Genomic DNA, 13,196 nt, shown 5'->3' with positions numbered 1-13,196 from the left:
GAACTTTGCGCAGTTTGCCATCTCGGGCAGTGATATGTGATCAGCATACTTGTGGTCACATGCCAACTAGCAGTGTTTTCTACTTCTCTCAATCTTCTACTGAAAGACGTGAATGAGAAGCTGGTCAGCATGTGACCGCATGTATGCCAATGACATATGAGTGGTTACATGATGACTGCTCGAGCTGGCAATCAGAGCTAAGTCCTGACTATGTGCATATTGCAATCTGCAATCAGATATAGGCACTGCAGAAATATATGGTTAGTAGAGTTGAGCGAGTACCTAACTATTCGTACTCGCTCTACTCATAACGAGTACTGTCTAATACTCACGTATTCATTCCAAATAGCATGCGCAATGCAAGTCAATGGGGAAAAACCCGCAAAGTAACAAGTAACCCTAATGCAGTACTATTTGTGTGAGTATCGAATAGCGCAAAACTCGGGTTACTCGTTACTTTGCGAGTATTCCCCATTGACTTGCAGTGCGTATGCTATTCGGAATGAATACGCGAGTATTAGACAGTACTCGTTATGAGTACTGTACAGAGAGTACGAATAGTTAGCTACTCGCTCAACTCTAAAGCCTGCTTTACACACTTCAATAAATCTTTCAATCCGTCGTCGGGGTCAAGTTGTAAGTGACGCACATCCGGCATCGTTCGTGAGGTATTTGCGTGTGAAACCTACATGCGATCGATATTGAACGAAAATACGGTGATCGCATACACGTCGTTTATTCCTCATACATTGGACGTTTAGTAGTACGAAACTAGTCAATTGAAACGTGTGACATCCCTCATACGATTTTGGTGTCTGATGCTATGTGCGCAGGTGTGCGCTCTGCACCGCAGCTTAAAAAAGGTCTGCTTCAGAGCGCAGCTGAAAAGCTGCGTTCTGAAGCGCCTCACAATGTCTGTCATGCACTAATCTCTGTCAGTCCGTCACTATCTCTGTCCCTCTCTCTCTGTCCATGTCAGTCTATCCCCCTCTCTCATATACTCACCGATCCCCGGCGCTGCACGGCATTCACACTGCTGAGGCGGCTTTTACTGTTTTGAAAAAGCCGGCCGCCCATTAAACAATCTGGTATTCCCTGCTTTCCCCGCCCACCGGCGCCTATGATTGGTTACAGTGAGACACGCCCCCACGCTGAGTGACAGGTGTCACACTGCACCCAATCACAGCAGCCGGTGGGTGTGTCTATACTGTGTAGTGAAATAAATAATTAAATAATTAAAAAAAACGGCGTGCGGTCCCCCCCAATTTTAATACCAGCCAGATAAAGCCATACGGCTGAAGGCTGGTATTCTCAGGATGGGGAGCTCCACGTTATGGGGAGCCCCCCAGCCTAACAATATCAGCCAACAGCCGCCCAGAATTGCCGCATACATTATATGCGACAGTTCTGGGACTGTACCCGGCTCTTCCCGATTTACCCTGGTGCGTTGGCAAATCGGGGTAATAAGGAGTTATTGGCAGCCCATAGCTGCCAATAAGTCCTAGATTAATCATGTCAGGCGTCTATGAGACACCCTCCATGATTAATCTGTAAATTACAGTAAATAAACACACACGCCCGAAAAAATCCTTTATTGGAAATAAAAAACACACACATATACCCTGGTTCACCACTTTAATCAGCCCCAAAAAGCCCTCCTTGTCCGGCGTACTCCAGGATGCTCCAGCGTCGCTTCCAGCGCTGCTGCATGGAGGTGACCGGAGCTGCAGCACACACAGCCGCTCCGGTCACCTCCACGCAGGTAATGAAGACAGCCGCGCGATCAGCTGCTGTCACTGAGGTTACCCGCTGTCACTGGATCCAGCGGTGGCCGCGGGTAACCTCAGTGACAGATCAGCTGATCGCGCTACTCACCTCAGTTGCTGACTGGAGCTGACCGGAGCAGCGGTGAGTAGCGCGATCAGCTGAGCTGTCACTGATGTTACCCGCGGCCACCGCTGCATCCACCGCTGGATCCAGTGACAGCGGGTAACCTCAGTGACAGCAGCTGATCGCGCGGCTGTGTTCATTAGCTGTGTGGAGGTGACCGGAGCGGCTGTGTGTGCTGCAGCTCCGGTCACCTCCATGCAGCAGCGCTGGATGCGACGCTGCATCATCCTGGATTACGCCGGACAAGGAGGGCTTTTTGGGGCTGATTAAAGTGGTGAACCAGGGAATGTGTTTGTGTTTTTTATTTCCAATAAAGGATTTTTTCGGGTGTGTGTGTTTATTTACTGTAATTTACAGATTAATCATGGAAGGTGTCTCATAGACGCCTGACATGATTAATCTAGGACTTATTGGCAGCTATGGGCTGCCAATAACTCCTTATTACCCCGATTTGCCAACGCACCAGGGTAAATCGGGAAGAGCCGGGTACAGTCCCAGAACTGTCGCATATAATGTATGCAGCAATTCTGGGCGGCTGTTGGCTGATATTGTTAGGCTGGGGGGCTCCCCATAACGTGGAGCTCCCCATCCTGAGAATACCAGCCTTCAGCCGTATGGCTTTATCTGGCTGGTTTTAAAATTGGGGGGGACCGCACGCCGTTTTTTTTAATTATTTAATTATTTATTTCACTGCACAGTATAGACACGCCCACCGGCTGCTGTGATTGGGTGCAGGGTGACACCTGTCACTCAGCGTGGGGGCGTGTCTCACTGTAACCAATCATAGGCGCCGGTGGGCGGGGTAAGCAGGGAATACCAGATTGTTTAATGGGCGGCCGGCTTTTTCAAAACAGTAAAAGCCGCCGGAGCAGTGTGAATGCCGTGCAGCGCCGGGGAACGGGGATCGGTGAGTATGAGAGAGGGCTGGTCACTTCAGTTACTCAGGAGATTAGCGGTCACCGGTGAGTCCTTCACTGGTGACCGCTAATCAGGACGCGACACAGACAGAGCCGCAGCATGACCGTGAAGTCGGGTGAAGTTCACCCGAGTTCATTCTGACAGTGCAGCTCTTTCTGTGTCTGCTGTCATCTGCCATTCACCGCTGCTACATGGCTGTCTGTGTCTGCTGTCAGCGGCCACGTAGCAGAGCTGAATGGCAGATGACATAGTAAAAACGCATCTCTACACATTACACACGCTTGGCAAGTCAATAAATAAAAAAAAAAGGGTGCCCGATGCATACGTCACAGAACACATGATCTAAAGGATCGCACACAATATTGATCAATTTAACATAGGCTACTAACGCACGTGTGACAGCAAATGAACGACCTACGTGCAATCTCATTAGATCGCATATGCGACCTGGGCGTGTCACATCGCATACGAGATCGCATCCCTAATTGTAAGGTGTAAAGCTGGCTTAATGGTTAGTCCAGAAAACACCTTTAAAAGGGGTCATCACCTTTCAGAAAATCCCAGTCCCTGGGCACATTTTGAGATATATAGAAAATACACCGTCTTACTCACTGAGTGCACCACTCCGTGTCAGCCGCTGCTCCTGGTGTCTGATATTGGCTGCAGTGCCATCATCAGGTGACAGCGCAGCAGCCAATCGGTGAGCTCAGCGGCTCTACCCAAGTAGTCGGAATGCCCCGTTCAGAGCCTCTGAGCGCAGCGATTGTCTGCTGTACTGTCGATGTGCCATTAGCACTGCAGCTAATATCAGATAATGGGAGCGCTGGACCTGGAAGGGGAAAAAACTTTTTTTATAACAAACTGTGCAAGGGTTTTCTAAAAGGAGAGAACCGCTTTAAGCCTACCAAACGTAGGATTTCATTTATTCCTTTATTAGTTAAGAGGTTTATTCTGCTATTTGTTTAAAGGACTTTAAGGCCATGTGCGCACGTTGCGTTTTTTCTTGCGTCTTGGTTGCGTTTTAAACTGCACTGTGTCATTGACAAAATGCATACGTTTTGCTTCCCCGAAGTCTATGATAAATCAGAAATTCCATGCGCACGTTGCTTTTTTTTTCGGCAACGTTTTTTTTTTTTTACAAATATTTGTCAAAATGTTTGCCTAAAAAAAGTAGCACGTCACTTCTTCATTGAGAACATTTGCCACCCATTGAAATGAATGAGGTGTGTCAAAACCCAATTAAAATGTTTAGCTGTGCATTTTGGTTGCGTTTTGGATGCATTTTTGTCAACAAAAACGCACGTCACCAACTTTTCTCCATTCTCTCTCATGCGCTCTGTCTCTCTCCACTTCATACTCACCGATCACCAGCGCGGCACGGCTGTCACACTGCTCCCGCGGCCTCTCCTGCTTCTGAAAGTGCCGGATACTCATTAGGCTCATCTCATATTCACTTCACCCATTCATTAGGCTCATCTCATATTCACTGCTTCCCCGCCCACCGGCGTCTATGATTTGTTACAGTCATAAACACCCCCACGCTGAGTGACAGCTATCAGACTGCAATCAATCACAGTCACCGGTGGACGGGTCTATATCGTACAGTACAAAAAAAAAAAAAATGCCATGAAGTCCCCCTCCAATTTTGATACCCAGCCAAGATGAAGCCTCACAGGTGGGGGGGCTGTTAGTCTCAGACTGTGGAGACACATGTTATTGGGAGCCCACAGCCTAAAAATAGCCAGCAGCCGCCCGGAATTTCCGCATCCATTAGATGCGACAGTCCCGGGACTTTACCCGGCTCATCCCGATTGCCCTGGTCTGGTAGCAATTGGGGTCCTAGCTTAGTGATGTCAGGCGTCTATGAGACACCCCCTCATCACTAATTTGTAAGTGAAAGTAAATAAACATGAACATCAAAAAATTCTTTATTTGAATATACAAAAAAGCCACCCGCTTTCACCACTTTATTAACCCCCCAAACACCCCTCCAGGTCCGATGTAATCCACACGAGGTCCCACGACGCTTCCAGCACTGCTACATCTGACACTCACAGCGAGCACTATAGAACAAGACTGCCTGCTGTGAGCTTCACACCGCAACTAAAGTGAGTTGCACTATCAGTATTGACGTCACTCAGGTTAGCCGCTGCCACAGCTGGAGTCCTCCACCCAAGTGACTGAAGTGAGCAGTGCGATCAGTGGTGCAGTCACTCAGGTGATTTCCCGTCACAGCTGGAGTCGTTCACCTGTGACCGCAAATCAGGCCGCGACACAGAGCCACGTGAGGAGATTGAACTCGGGTGAACCTGTAACGCTGTGGGCCCCGCACTACTGCCTTTGTCGCAGCACCAACGTCAGAGGTTCACCGAGTTCATTCTCATCTCGCGGCTCTGTCTGCTTGCAGCGGGCAGTCATGCTCTACAGTGATGCGGTGACAGGACAGGGATGTAGCAGAGCTGAATCGCAGTGGGACCTCATGTGGATTACTTCAGACCTACAGGGGTGTTTAGAGGTTAATAAAAGTGTTTTTTGTATTTTATTCCACATAAAGGATTTTTGAGGGTGCATGTTTTTTTTTATTTTCAATTACAGATTAGTGATGGGGCGGGGTCTAAGATGACTGCCATCACTAATCTAGGACTTAATGGCAACTGTGGGCTGCCATTAACTCCTTATTACCCAGATTGCCACCGCACCAGGGCAAAGGGAAGCGCCAGGTCCAGAACCAGAATTGGCGCATCTTATGGATGCGCCACTTCTGGGGCGGCTGTGGGCTGCTATTGTTAGGCTGGAAAGGGCCAAATAACGATGGGCCTTCCCACCCTAATAATATTAGTCCCCAGTTGTCTGCTGCACCTTGGCTGGTTTCCGAAAAATGGGGGGGACGCATCGTCATTTTTATTATTATTATTATTATTATTATTATTATTAAATAAATCAAATTAAAAAAGTGTGGGATCCCCTCTATTTTTTATAGCCAGCCAAGATACAGCAGACAGTTGAGGGCTGCAGCCTGCACCTGCTGTTCTTGTGCTGGATATGAAAAATGGGGGGGGGGGGGGGGAGGGGGACACCTCGTCATTTCTTTACCAAAAGAAAGATTAACTAAACAGCTATCCAGGCTAGCTATCCGCCTATAAAGCTATTCTATTATTTCTTTCTTGCTATTCTATATGTTCTTTCTGATTATTTATTCTATGTGTTCTTTCTGATTATCTATTCTATATGTTCTTTAATATTATCTATTCTATATGTTTTTTCTACAATTTTATCTATTTCTTCTATCTATTCTAGCTATCAATTATCCTATCATTTTATTTCTCCTTTAAAAAAACGCACTGGCAAAAATGCATCGAAAAAGCATGCGTTTTTACCTCGTTTTTGTCAAACGCAGTGTTTACAGTTGTCAAGTCTCCCAGAGAGTGCATTTTTTTGTAAAATGAAAAACACAGCGTGCGGACATACCCTAAAGAGAAATCTACTTTTAGGAGTGAAAAACAAAAGAAAAGTGCATTACAATCAATAGAGATAGAGACAAAGCACGCAAGGAAACCATGTGAAGAATTCTAAATCGGAGTTATTCCTGTTGACCAGATTTCACTATTAACTGCATACGTCATTAAAAAATATCCCTTAGACCTGATGAGGCAGGTGTACATTACTTGTCCAATCCTTGTCAGTATGGCTGTATAATCCTTTTTGAAAGTTTTTGCACCCGATAATAAATGTAAGCATCCAGCTCTTTGTGGATCTGTAGCAGATCTAACTGGACTTTATTATTAGGCTTGACACCTTTTAAGGAGGATCACACAGCCATTGCAACATGGACCTTTGAAGGAAGTACACTAGCCTCATCAGGTCTAAAGGAACTATTCAATAATGCAGTTTGTATGGTGAAATCTAGAAGCAGAGCTGCTGTAAAAAAAAACATGTTTTAACTTACTTTATAGTCACTATGATTTTACAGAAAATAAAATTGAAAAAAAAAAAAGAGCCATGATATAAAAATCTACATACATACAATGTCAATACAGTGCAAATGTGTTTCAGCCAGTACTATTTTTGTAATATTTTTCTGTGACTAGGCCTGAGTGACTTGTGCCAGGGAATAGAATGTGACTCAAATGCAACTTTTTAGTACGATTGTTAATACGATTGTTCTGCACGCATACAATACCATGTTCTCGGCAGCACAATTGCACATAGCTATGTTCTGCTGAGAGCAAGAATTTTTAAGCTTTCAAACAACAAGTGTTTTTCTTATTTATCGGGTGATTGGCAAATCGGTTTCGATATGGTGGTTCCCAATGAACAGCCAGTATTACATGCACTGTGAGGCCGGGTTCAGATGATTTCATGGTCTGTATATGGACTAATGCATGTTCTGGGTCTATGATGCTGTAAGTTTGGGTTGGAAGACCCTCCGTAAGTCCAGGCATTGCGATCACACTCCTTGTCTATTCAGAGCGCACGTTACATTTTCCAATGTGATTTACAAGACACGGGCCAGACTTTGATTTTGGCCATGATCCTGTAGGCCCCTTGTTCTCAGATACAAGAAGTGTAAGGACTGGCAGTCTCACAGCGGCAGTCATCATCTAGCCCTATCCTTACAAGTAGAGGATGACCACTACACCCACTGGATGGTGCTGGGGGAGAACACGCCATGACTTGAAGCCTCTAAAGACTGTGCGCTGAGAGCTTTATGACGAGGTCTGTCCGTGTAGCGCTTGTGAATGGCACAAGACAGAGCCTCTAACAAGGTTTGCAGCTCTGGAAGACCAATGATCTGTACGGGCAGACTTTTATTCACTTGATGTGATGAAGAATTCAGATTGTTCAGACAGGTAAGAACTTCTGAAGCATCTATGTCAGAACCTGCAAAAGGAATTTACAAAATTGATTACACAACCATAGATTACAATTTAAAGCCACCAAATTTCACAATATAAACTGCACGCATTGTAAAATAGATCTTCAGACCTGATGAGACTGGTATATTCACTGAAATTCCATGTCAGAATGGCAGTATAATCCCGATATTAAGAGGTGTCCAGCTATGTAATAAAATGGCTTATGAATCCAGGTTTATTAAGGCTCTCCTCACCTAGCATGACTGACTGACAGCTGCAGCTTGTACTGAGCAGTGTGAGATCGCAGCAGGGAGGAGGGACACTGAGGAGCTCTCAATCACGTTATGTGGGCACACATGGCATAAAGTCATACTGACATGGATTCTCAAAGTACATACAGCATCCCTATCAGGTTTAGGATTAATTTTAGTAATGTATTTATTGTACAATTGATGACAGATCTGCTTTACAGAGTACCTATCACGTGTCTTGGCTACCCTACTTACAGTCCCTGACAGAAGTTCTGTCGCTTATCCATGTTATGTAAATAAAAGCTTATAACCGGACTTTAAATTCATCCATTGGTTTTATAAATTACTCTTTTGAAAGCTGAAACCCTCCCAAATTTGGTGTAGGTTATGAAAATAAAGTTGCTGCAAAGCTGAAATATTGATCATTTAATGAACACAGAAAGGTCAGATTTTGGCAAGACAAAAGTTTTGTCGCCTTGTCATATAATGCACCCAATCCTAGTTTACATCCTCAACTGTGCTCACTAAATGATCGGTTAATTAGTGGGTGTGTATAAAAAGAAACCCAGCACCCCAGACCTTCACTTGAACTGCAACTTGACCTCTGACAACATGCCAAAAATCCACCCTGCGACCAGAATTGATTATCAAGAGACTGAAGACCAGATCCACTGCAGAGGTGGCTGGCACCTTTAATGAGTCTCAGCGTCAAGTACAAAGAATTAAAGATTTGAAGAGACTGGAGATGTTTTTGACAAGCCCAGGTCCGGCAGACCCCGCAAGACAACTGCTCAGGAGGAACGTTTGTTGGTTAGAAAATCCAAAATCAGCCCCTCCTCCACTGCAGCAGAGCTCCAACAGGCCTGGTCACCTCAAGTCCCTGTGTCAATTAGAACAGTTTGTAGGATTCTGTCTCAAAATGGCCTCCATGGTCAAATCAGTGCCCAGACGCCAGCACTAAACAAAAGGCAATTAAAAAAACGTGTGTTATTTGCCAAGTCCCACAGCCTGCTAAACAGATGGACACTGGAAAAGTGGCAGAAGGTGGATTTTTCTGATGAATCTTCAGTTGAATTACACCACAGCCGCCACAAATACTGCAGGAGACCAACTGGAGCCCGTATGGACCCAGAAAACAGTTAAGTTTGGTGGTGGAAAGATCATGGTCTGGGGTTACATTCAGTGTGGGGGTGTGCAAAACATTTGCAAGGTGGAAGGCAATATCAATAGCCTAAAATATCAAGAAGTATTAGCTACTGCTTACATTGCGAATTATGAAAGGGGTCAAATTCTGCAGCAGGATGGTGCTCCATCGCATACATCCATCTCTACAACAAAGTTCCTCCTGGCAAAGAAGATCAAGGTGCTCAAGGACTGGCCAGCCCAGTCACCAGACATGAACATCATTGAGCATGTTGGGGTAGGATGAAAGAGGAAGCTTGGAAGACAAAACCAAAAGAATCTAGATGAACTCTGGGAGGCATGTAAGACTGCATTCTTTGCTATTCCTGATGACTTCATCAATAAATTGTATGAATCATTGTTGAACCACATGGATGCAGGCCTTCAAGCTCATGGAAGTCACACAAAATATTAAATATGGCTCTCATAGCATCACAACTTCATTCACCAATGTTATGTAACATATCTTTGTATTAGAAGTTAATTATTTGTTTGAATTTCACATTTACTTTCTGAGGGCAACCAAACTTTTGTCTTGCCAAAATCTGACCTTTCTGTGTTCATTAAATGATCAATATTTCAGCTTTGCAGCAACTTTATTTTCATTACCTAAACCAAATTTGGGAGGGTTTTAGCTTTCAAAAGAGTAGTTTATAAAACCAATGGATGAATTTAAAGTCCGGTTATAATCTTTTATTTACATAACATGGATAAGTACAGAACTTCTGTCAGGGACTGTATATAAGAAAACACTGGGCAGTCGCACACCGGTGAGGTTACTAAATAATGATTATTTATAAAAGTGCACATAAGTGTGCCCAATGCCACCTTAAAGGACCCGACTTTCTAGCAAAAAAAGGGTTGTGGTATCCTGGTATGCAGCCCCCTCACTGGCAAAGCGCGAGATCTCATGTAGTATGGTGATATTTTATGGTTTTAACTAAAGCTGTGCTGACGAGTTCTGTACACTGCAGGTCACAACTGTAGTCACATAATGTTCAAGAGGACGGTGCAGCGTAGGAAATGGCAGAAGACGGGTAAGTATTTTAATACGCTCCCTGCACACACTACTGACTGGTAACAGATAAGGCAATAAAAAATCCTGGAGTGCTCTTTTAAAGAGAATCAGCAGGCTTTTGTTACCTAATCTGAGTGAGAGCAGTATAATTTAGGTACAGAGACCCTGATTCCAGCGATGTGTCAGTTACTGGCAGCTTGCTGCTTTTTGATCCAAATACTATTATATCTGCTGCAGATCTCCCAGTTCACTGAATGTGAAGCTCTGTATAACCACACCCACACTACTGATTAGCAGATTCTGTATACACGGTGCATAGGCAGAAAGCTAGTAATCAGCGGTACGGCAAGGTTATATATGAATATGAAGGACTACATGGCAGCAAGTTTACTAGTCCTCCAATGATAAAATCACTTATCAGCAAGAGATTTATCAAAAATACAGCATGCAGCCATGCAAGTGACATATCTCTGGAATCAGGGTTTCTGCCTCTACATTATACTGCTCTTAGATAAGGTGTCAGATTTCCTTTAAATAGACTCACAGTTCACAATGGAAATGGGCGTAAATCTGGTCATATAGTATTAAGCATATTTAACATTGTCTCTCAAAGAGGTTGTCCACTAATCGGACAACACTGTCTCAATCTGAGTGTTTGCCCGTTAAAATAATACTTCTACTCGCCTCCGTTACCGGCACAGTTTCAGTGGTTTCTCCTGGGGCTCACATGACGTTGTTACATCACGTGAGCCCTGCGCCCAATCAGAGCTGGCTTCCCTCTCCTGTCTTTAGACGTATGAAATATCATGAGGAAATGAGTGGAAGCCATAGCTATGACTTTCTCTTGATATTTAATTTCTCTATCGTTTAGCACATTTTATTTGTGTATATAAAAATAAAATGTGCTATACATACAGCGGTCCCTTCCTATAATGTTCTCCATATACACCACCTGTGTAAATCATTGTTCTATTGGTATGCGCCTCCTTTTCTGCTCTGTTGCAGATTCACTGTCAAAATGGTCATTATCATGCTTTTCTAACAAAAGCTTTTATATGTATTTTGTGACCACAGCTCGGTTGTTTCTCTGTTCTTTTTGATATTAAAAGGGGCTGTCCATTACTCAGACAACCCCTTCTGAGTCTAAGTGCAGATAATTCTCTTACCAATGAAATAAACACCAAAAAACAGAATAAAGCAACAGTGAAGATACAAGATATTACCTCTTAATATAGAAACCACATTCTGTCGCAGCAGGTCCACGCTGTTACCGATCTGCTGTAGCCCCGTACATAGGGCGCGCCGAACACTAAAGGACGCGTCTTTTATCAGCAGGTCCAGGCTTAGCTGGGGAAATTTAGGAAGAAGTTAAAAAAAAAAGTAAGAAATTCTAATGTATTAAATTAGAAAAAAAAAGAGGACACCATCTGCGGTGTATAAAATATTAGCAAACTATGTAATGGAAATTAGTTACTATATTACTACCAAACTCCTACTGACAATATATGTGCCATTCCAACAAATAATCAATTCCATCACAAATTTGGGTGATTAATAAAATGTATCAACTTTCTGCTGTATGGAATAAGCCAATGAAACAAGAACACAACTAATATAAGAAGAGGATTCTCCAAATTCTGCACAAATTGCCACTTTTGATGACTACTGTTGTCTCTGAATTATTCACCCCTTCTGAACAGGCATCTTTGGCTATGACCTGCAGTAAACGTGATGCATAGTCAGGCACCAGCTCCCGGCAGCGTTACTGAGGAATCTCCGCACACTCCATATGGACAATGGCCTCAGCCTCTCACATAGTTGGGTTTTTACTCTGCAACATTTTCAACTAATTCGGAGAAACCACTTCTTATTTTAATTGTGTTAAATAGGTTGAATAAAGACCTAAGTCCATCTAGATCAGGGGTCTCAAACATCGCTGGGTGTATGGGCCGCACATAGAAAAAAAAAATTGAGTGGCTGCATTCCTTGCAGGACAAAGTGACATTTTTAATGATTCCATAGTTTTTTCTATACATCTTTGGATCACTTTTTTGAACATTTTTTGCTTGTTTATTATGACAAACCTGCACTTTTTTGTTTAGTTAAGTGTATATATAAAAAAATCATTTTAATGACAAAAAAATTCATGCTTTAATTTTAATTTTTGGTTTTTTACATTTTATCACCTTCTTGTAATACTGTTTTACAATTAGCAGCATCATATAGTAATCTTAGCTAACATCTTGTAGTAATGTCCCCCATCAGTGTGCCCTGCAGTATTGTGCCCATCCTTGTAGTATTATGGCCATCCTTGGGGTATTGTGCTCATCCTTGTGCCCTGTATTGTGCTCATCCTTTTAGTATTGTGCTCTTCCTTGTGGTATTGTGCTCTTCCTTGTGGTATTGTGCTCTTCCTTGTTTTATTGTGCTCTTCCTTGTTTTATTGTGCTCTTCCTTGAGCCCTGTAGTATTGTGGCCATCCTTGTGGTATTGTGCTCATCCTTGTGCCCTGTAGTATTGTGCTCATCCTTGTGCCCAGTAGTATTGTCCTCATCCTTGAGCCCTGTAGTATTGTGGCCATCCTTGTAGTATTGTGCTCATCCTTGTAGTATTGTGCTCATCCTTGTAGTATTGTGGCCATCCTTGTGCCCTGTAGTATTGTGGCCATCCTTGTGGTATTGTGCTCTTCCTTGTGCCCTGTAGTATTGTGGCCGTCCTTGTGGTATTGTGCTCTTCCTTTTGCCCTGTGGTATTGTGCTCATCCTTGTGTCCAGTATTGTCCTCATTCTTGCTGATGTATGTAAAGCGCTGTGGAATTAATAGCGCTATATAAATGAATAAAATTATTAATTATTATTTATTATTATTGTGCCCTGTAGTATTGTGTTCATCCTTGTGGTATTGTGCTCTTCCTTGTGCCCTGTAGTATTGTGGCCGTCCTTGTGGTATTGTGCTCTTCCTTTTGCCCTGTGGTATTGTGCTCATCCTTGTGTCCAGTATTGTCCTCATTCTTGCTGATGTATGTAAAGCGCTGTGGAATTAATAGCGCTATATAAATGAATAAAATTATTAATAATTATT

The 13,196-nt window shown here is 43.5% G+C and overlaps 1 protein-coding gene across 1 annotated transcript in view; it reads right to left on the bottom strand.

Annotated features, from left to right (window-relative positions):
- Positions 1 to 6,809: 6,809 nt before the first annotated feature.
- KIF14 (kinesin family member 14) overlaps positions 6,810 to 13,196 on the bottom strand; it is a 185,857-nt gene continuing 179,470 nt past the window's right edge. Inside the window, exons 29-30 of the mRNA XM_075320953.1 lie at positions 11,339 to 11,462; positions 6,810 to 7,689 (exon numbers count right to left, since the gene is read on the bottom strand). Coding sequence (XP_075177068.1) covers positions 7,442 to 7,689; positions 11,339 to 11,462 — 372 coding nt within the window. The 3' untranslated portion in view covers positions 6,810 to 7,441. The remainder of the gene's footprint in view (positions 7,690 to 11,338; positions 11,463 to 13,196) is intronic.

The sequence above is a fragment of the Anomaloglossus baeobatrachus genome, chromosome 8, assembly GCF_048569485.1.
Source record: "Anomaloglossus baeobatrachus isolate aAnoBae1 chromosome 8, aAnoBae1.hap1, whole genome shotgun sequence".
NCBI classification, from domain to species: domain Eukaryota; kingdom Metazoa; phylum Chordata; class Amphibia; order Anura; family Aromobatidae; genus Anomaloglossus; species Anomaloglossus baeobatrachus.
This window is presented reverse-complemented; position numbering and strand designations above follow the sequence as displayed.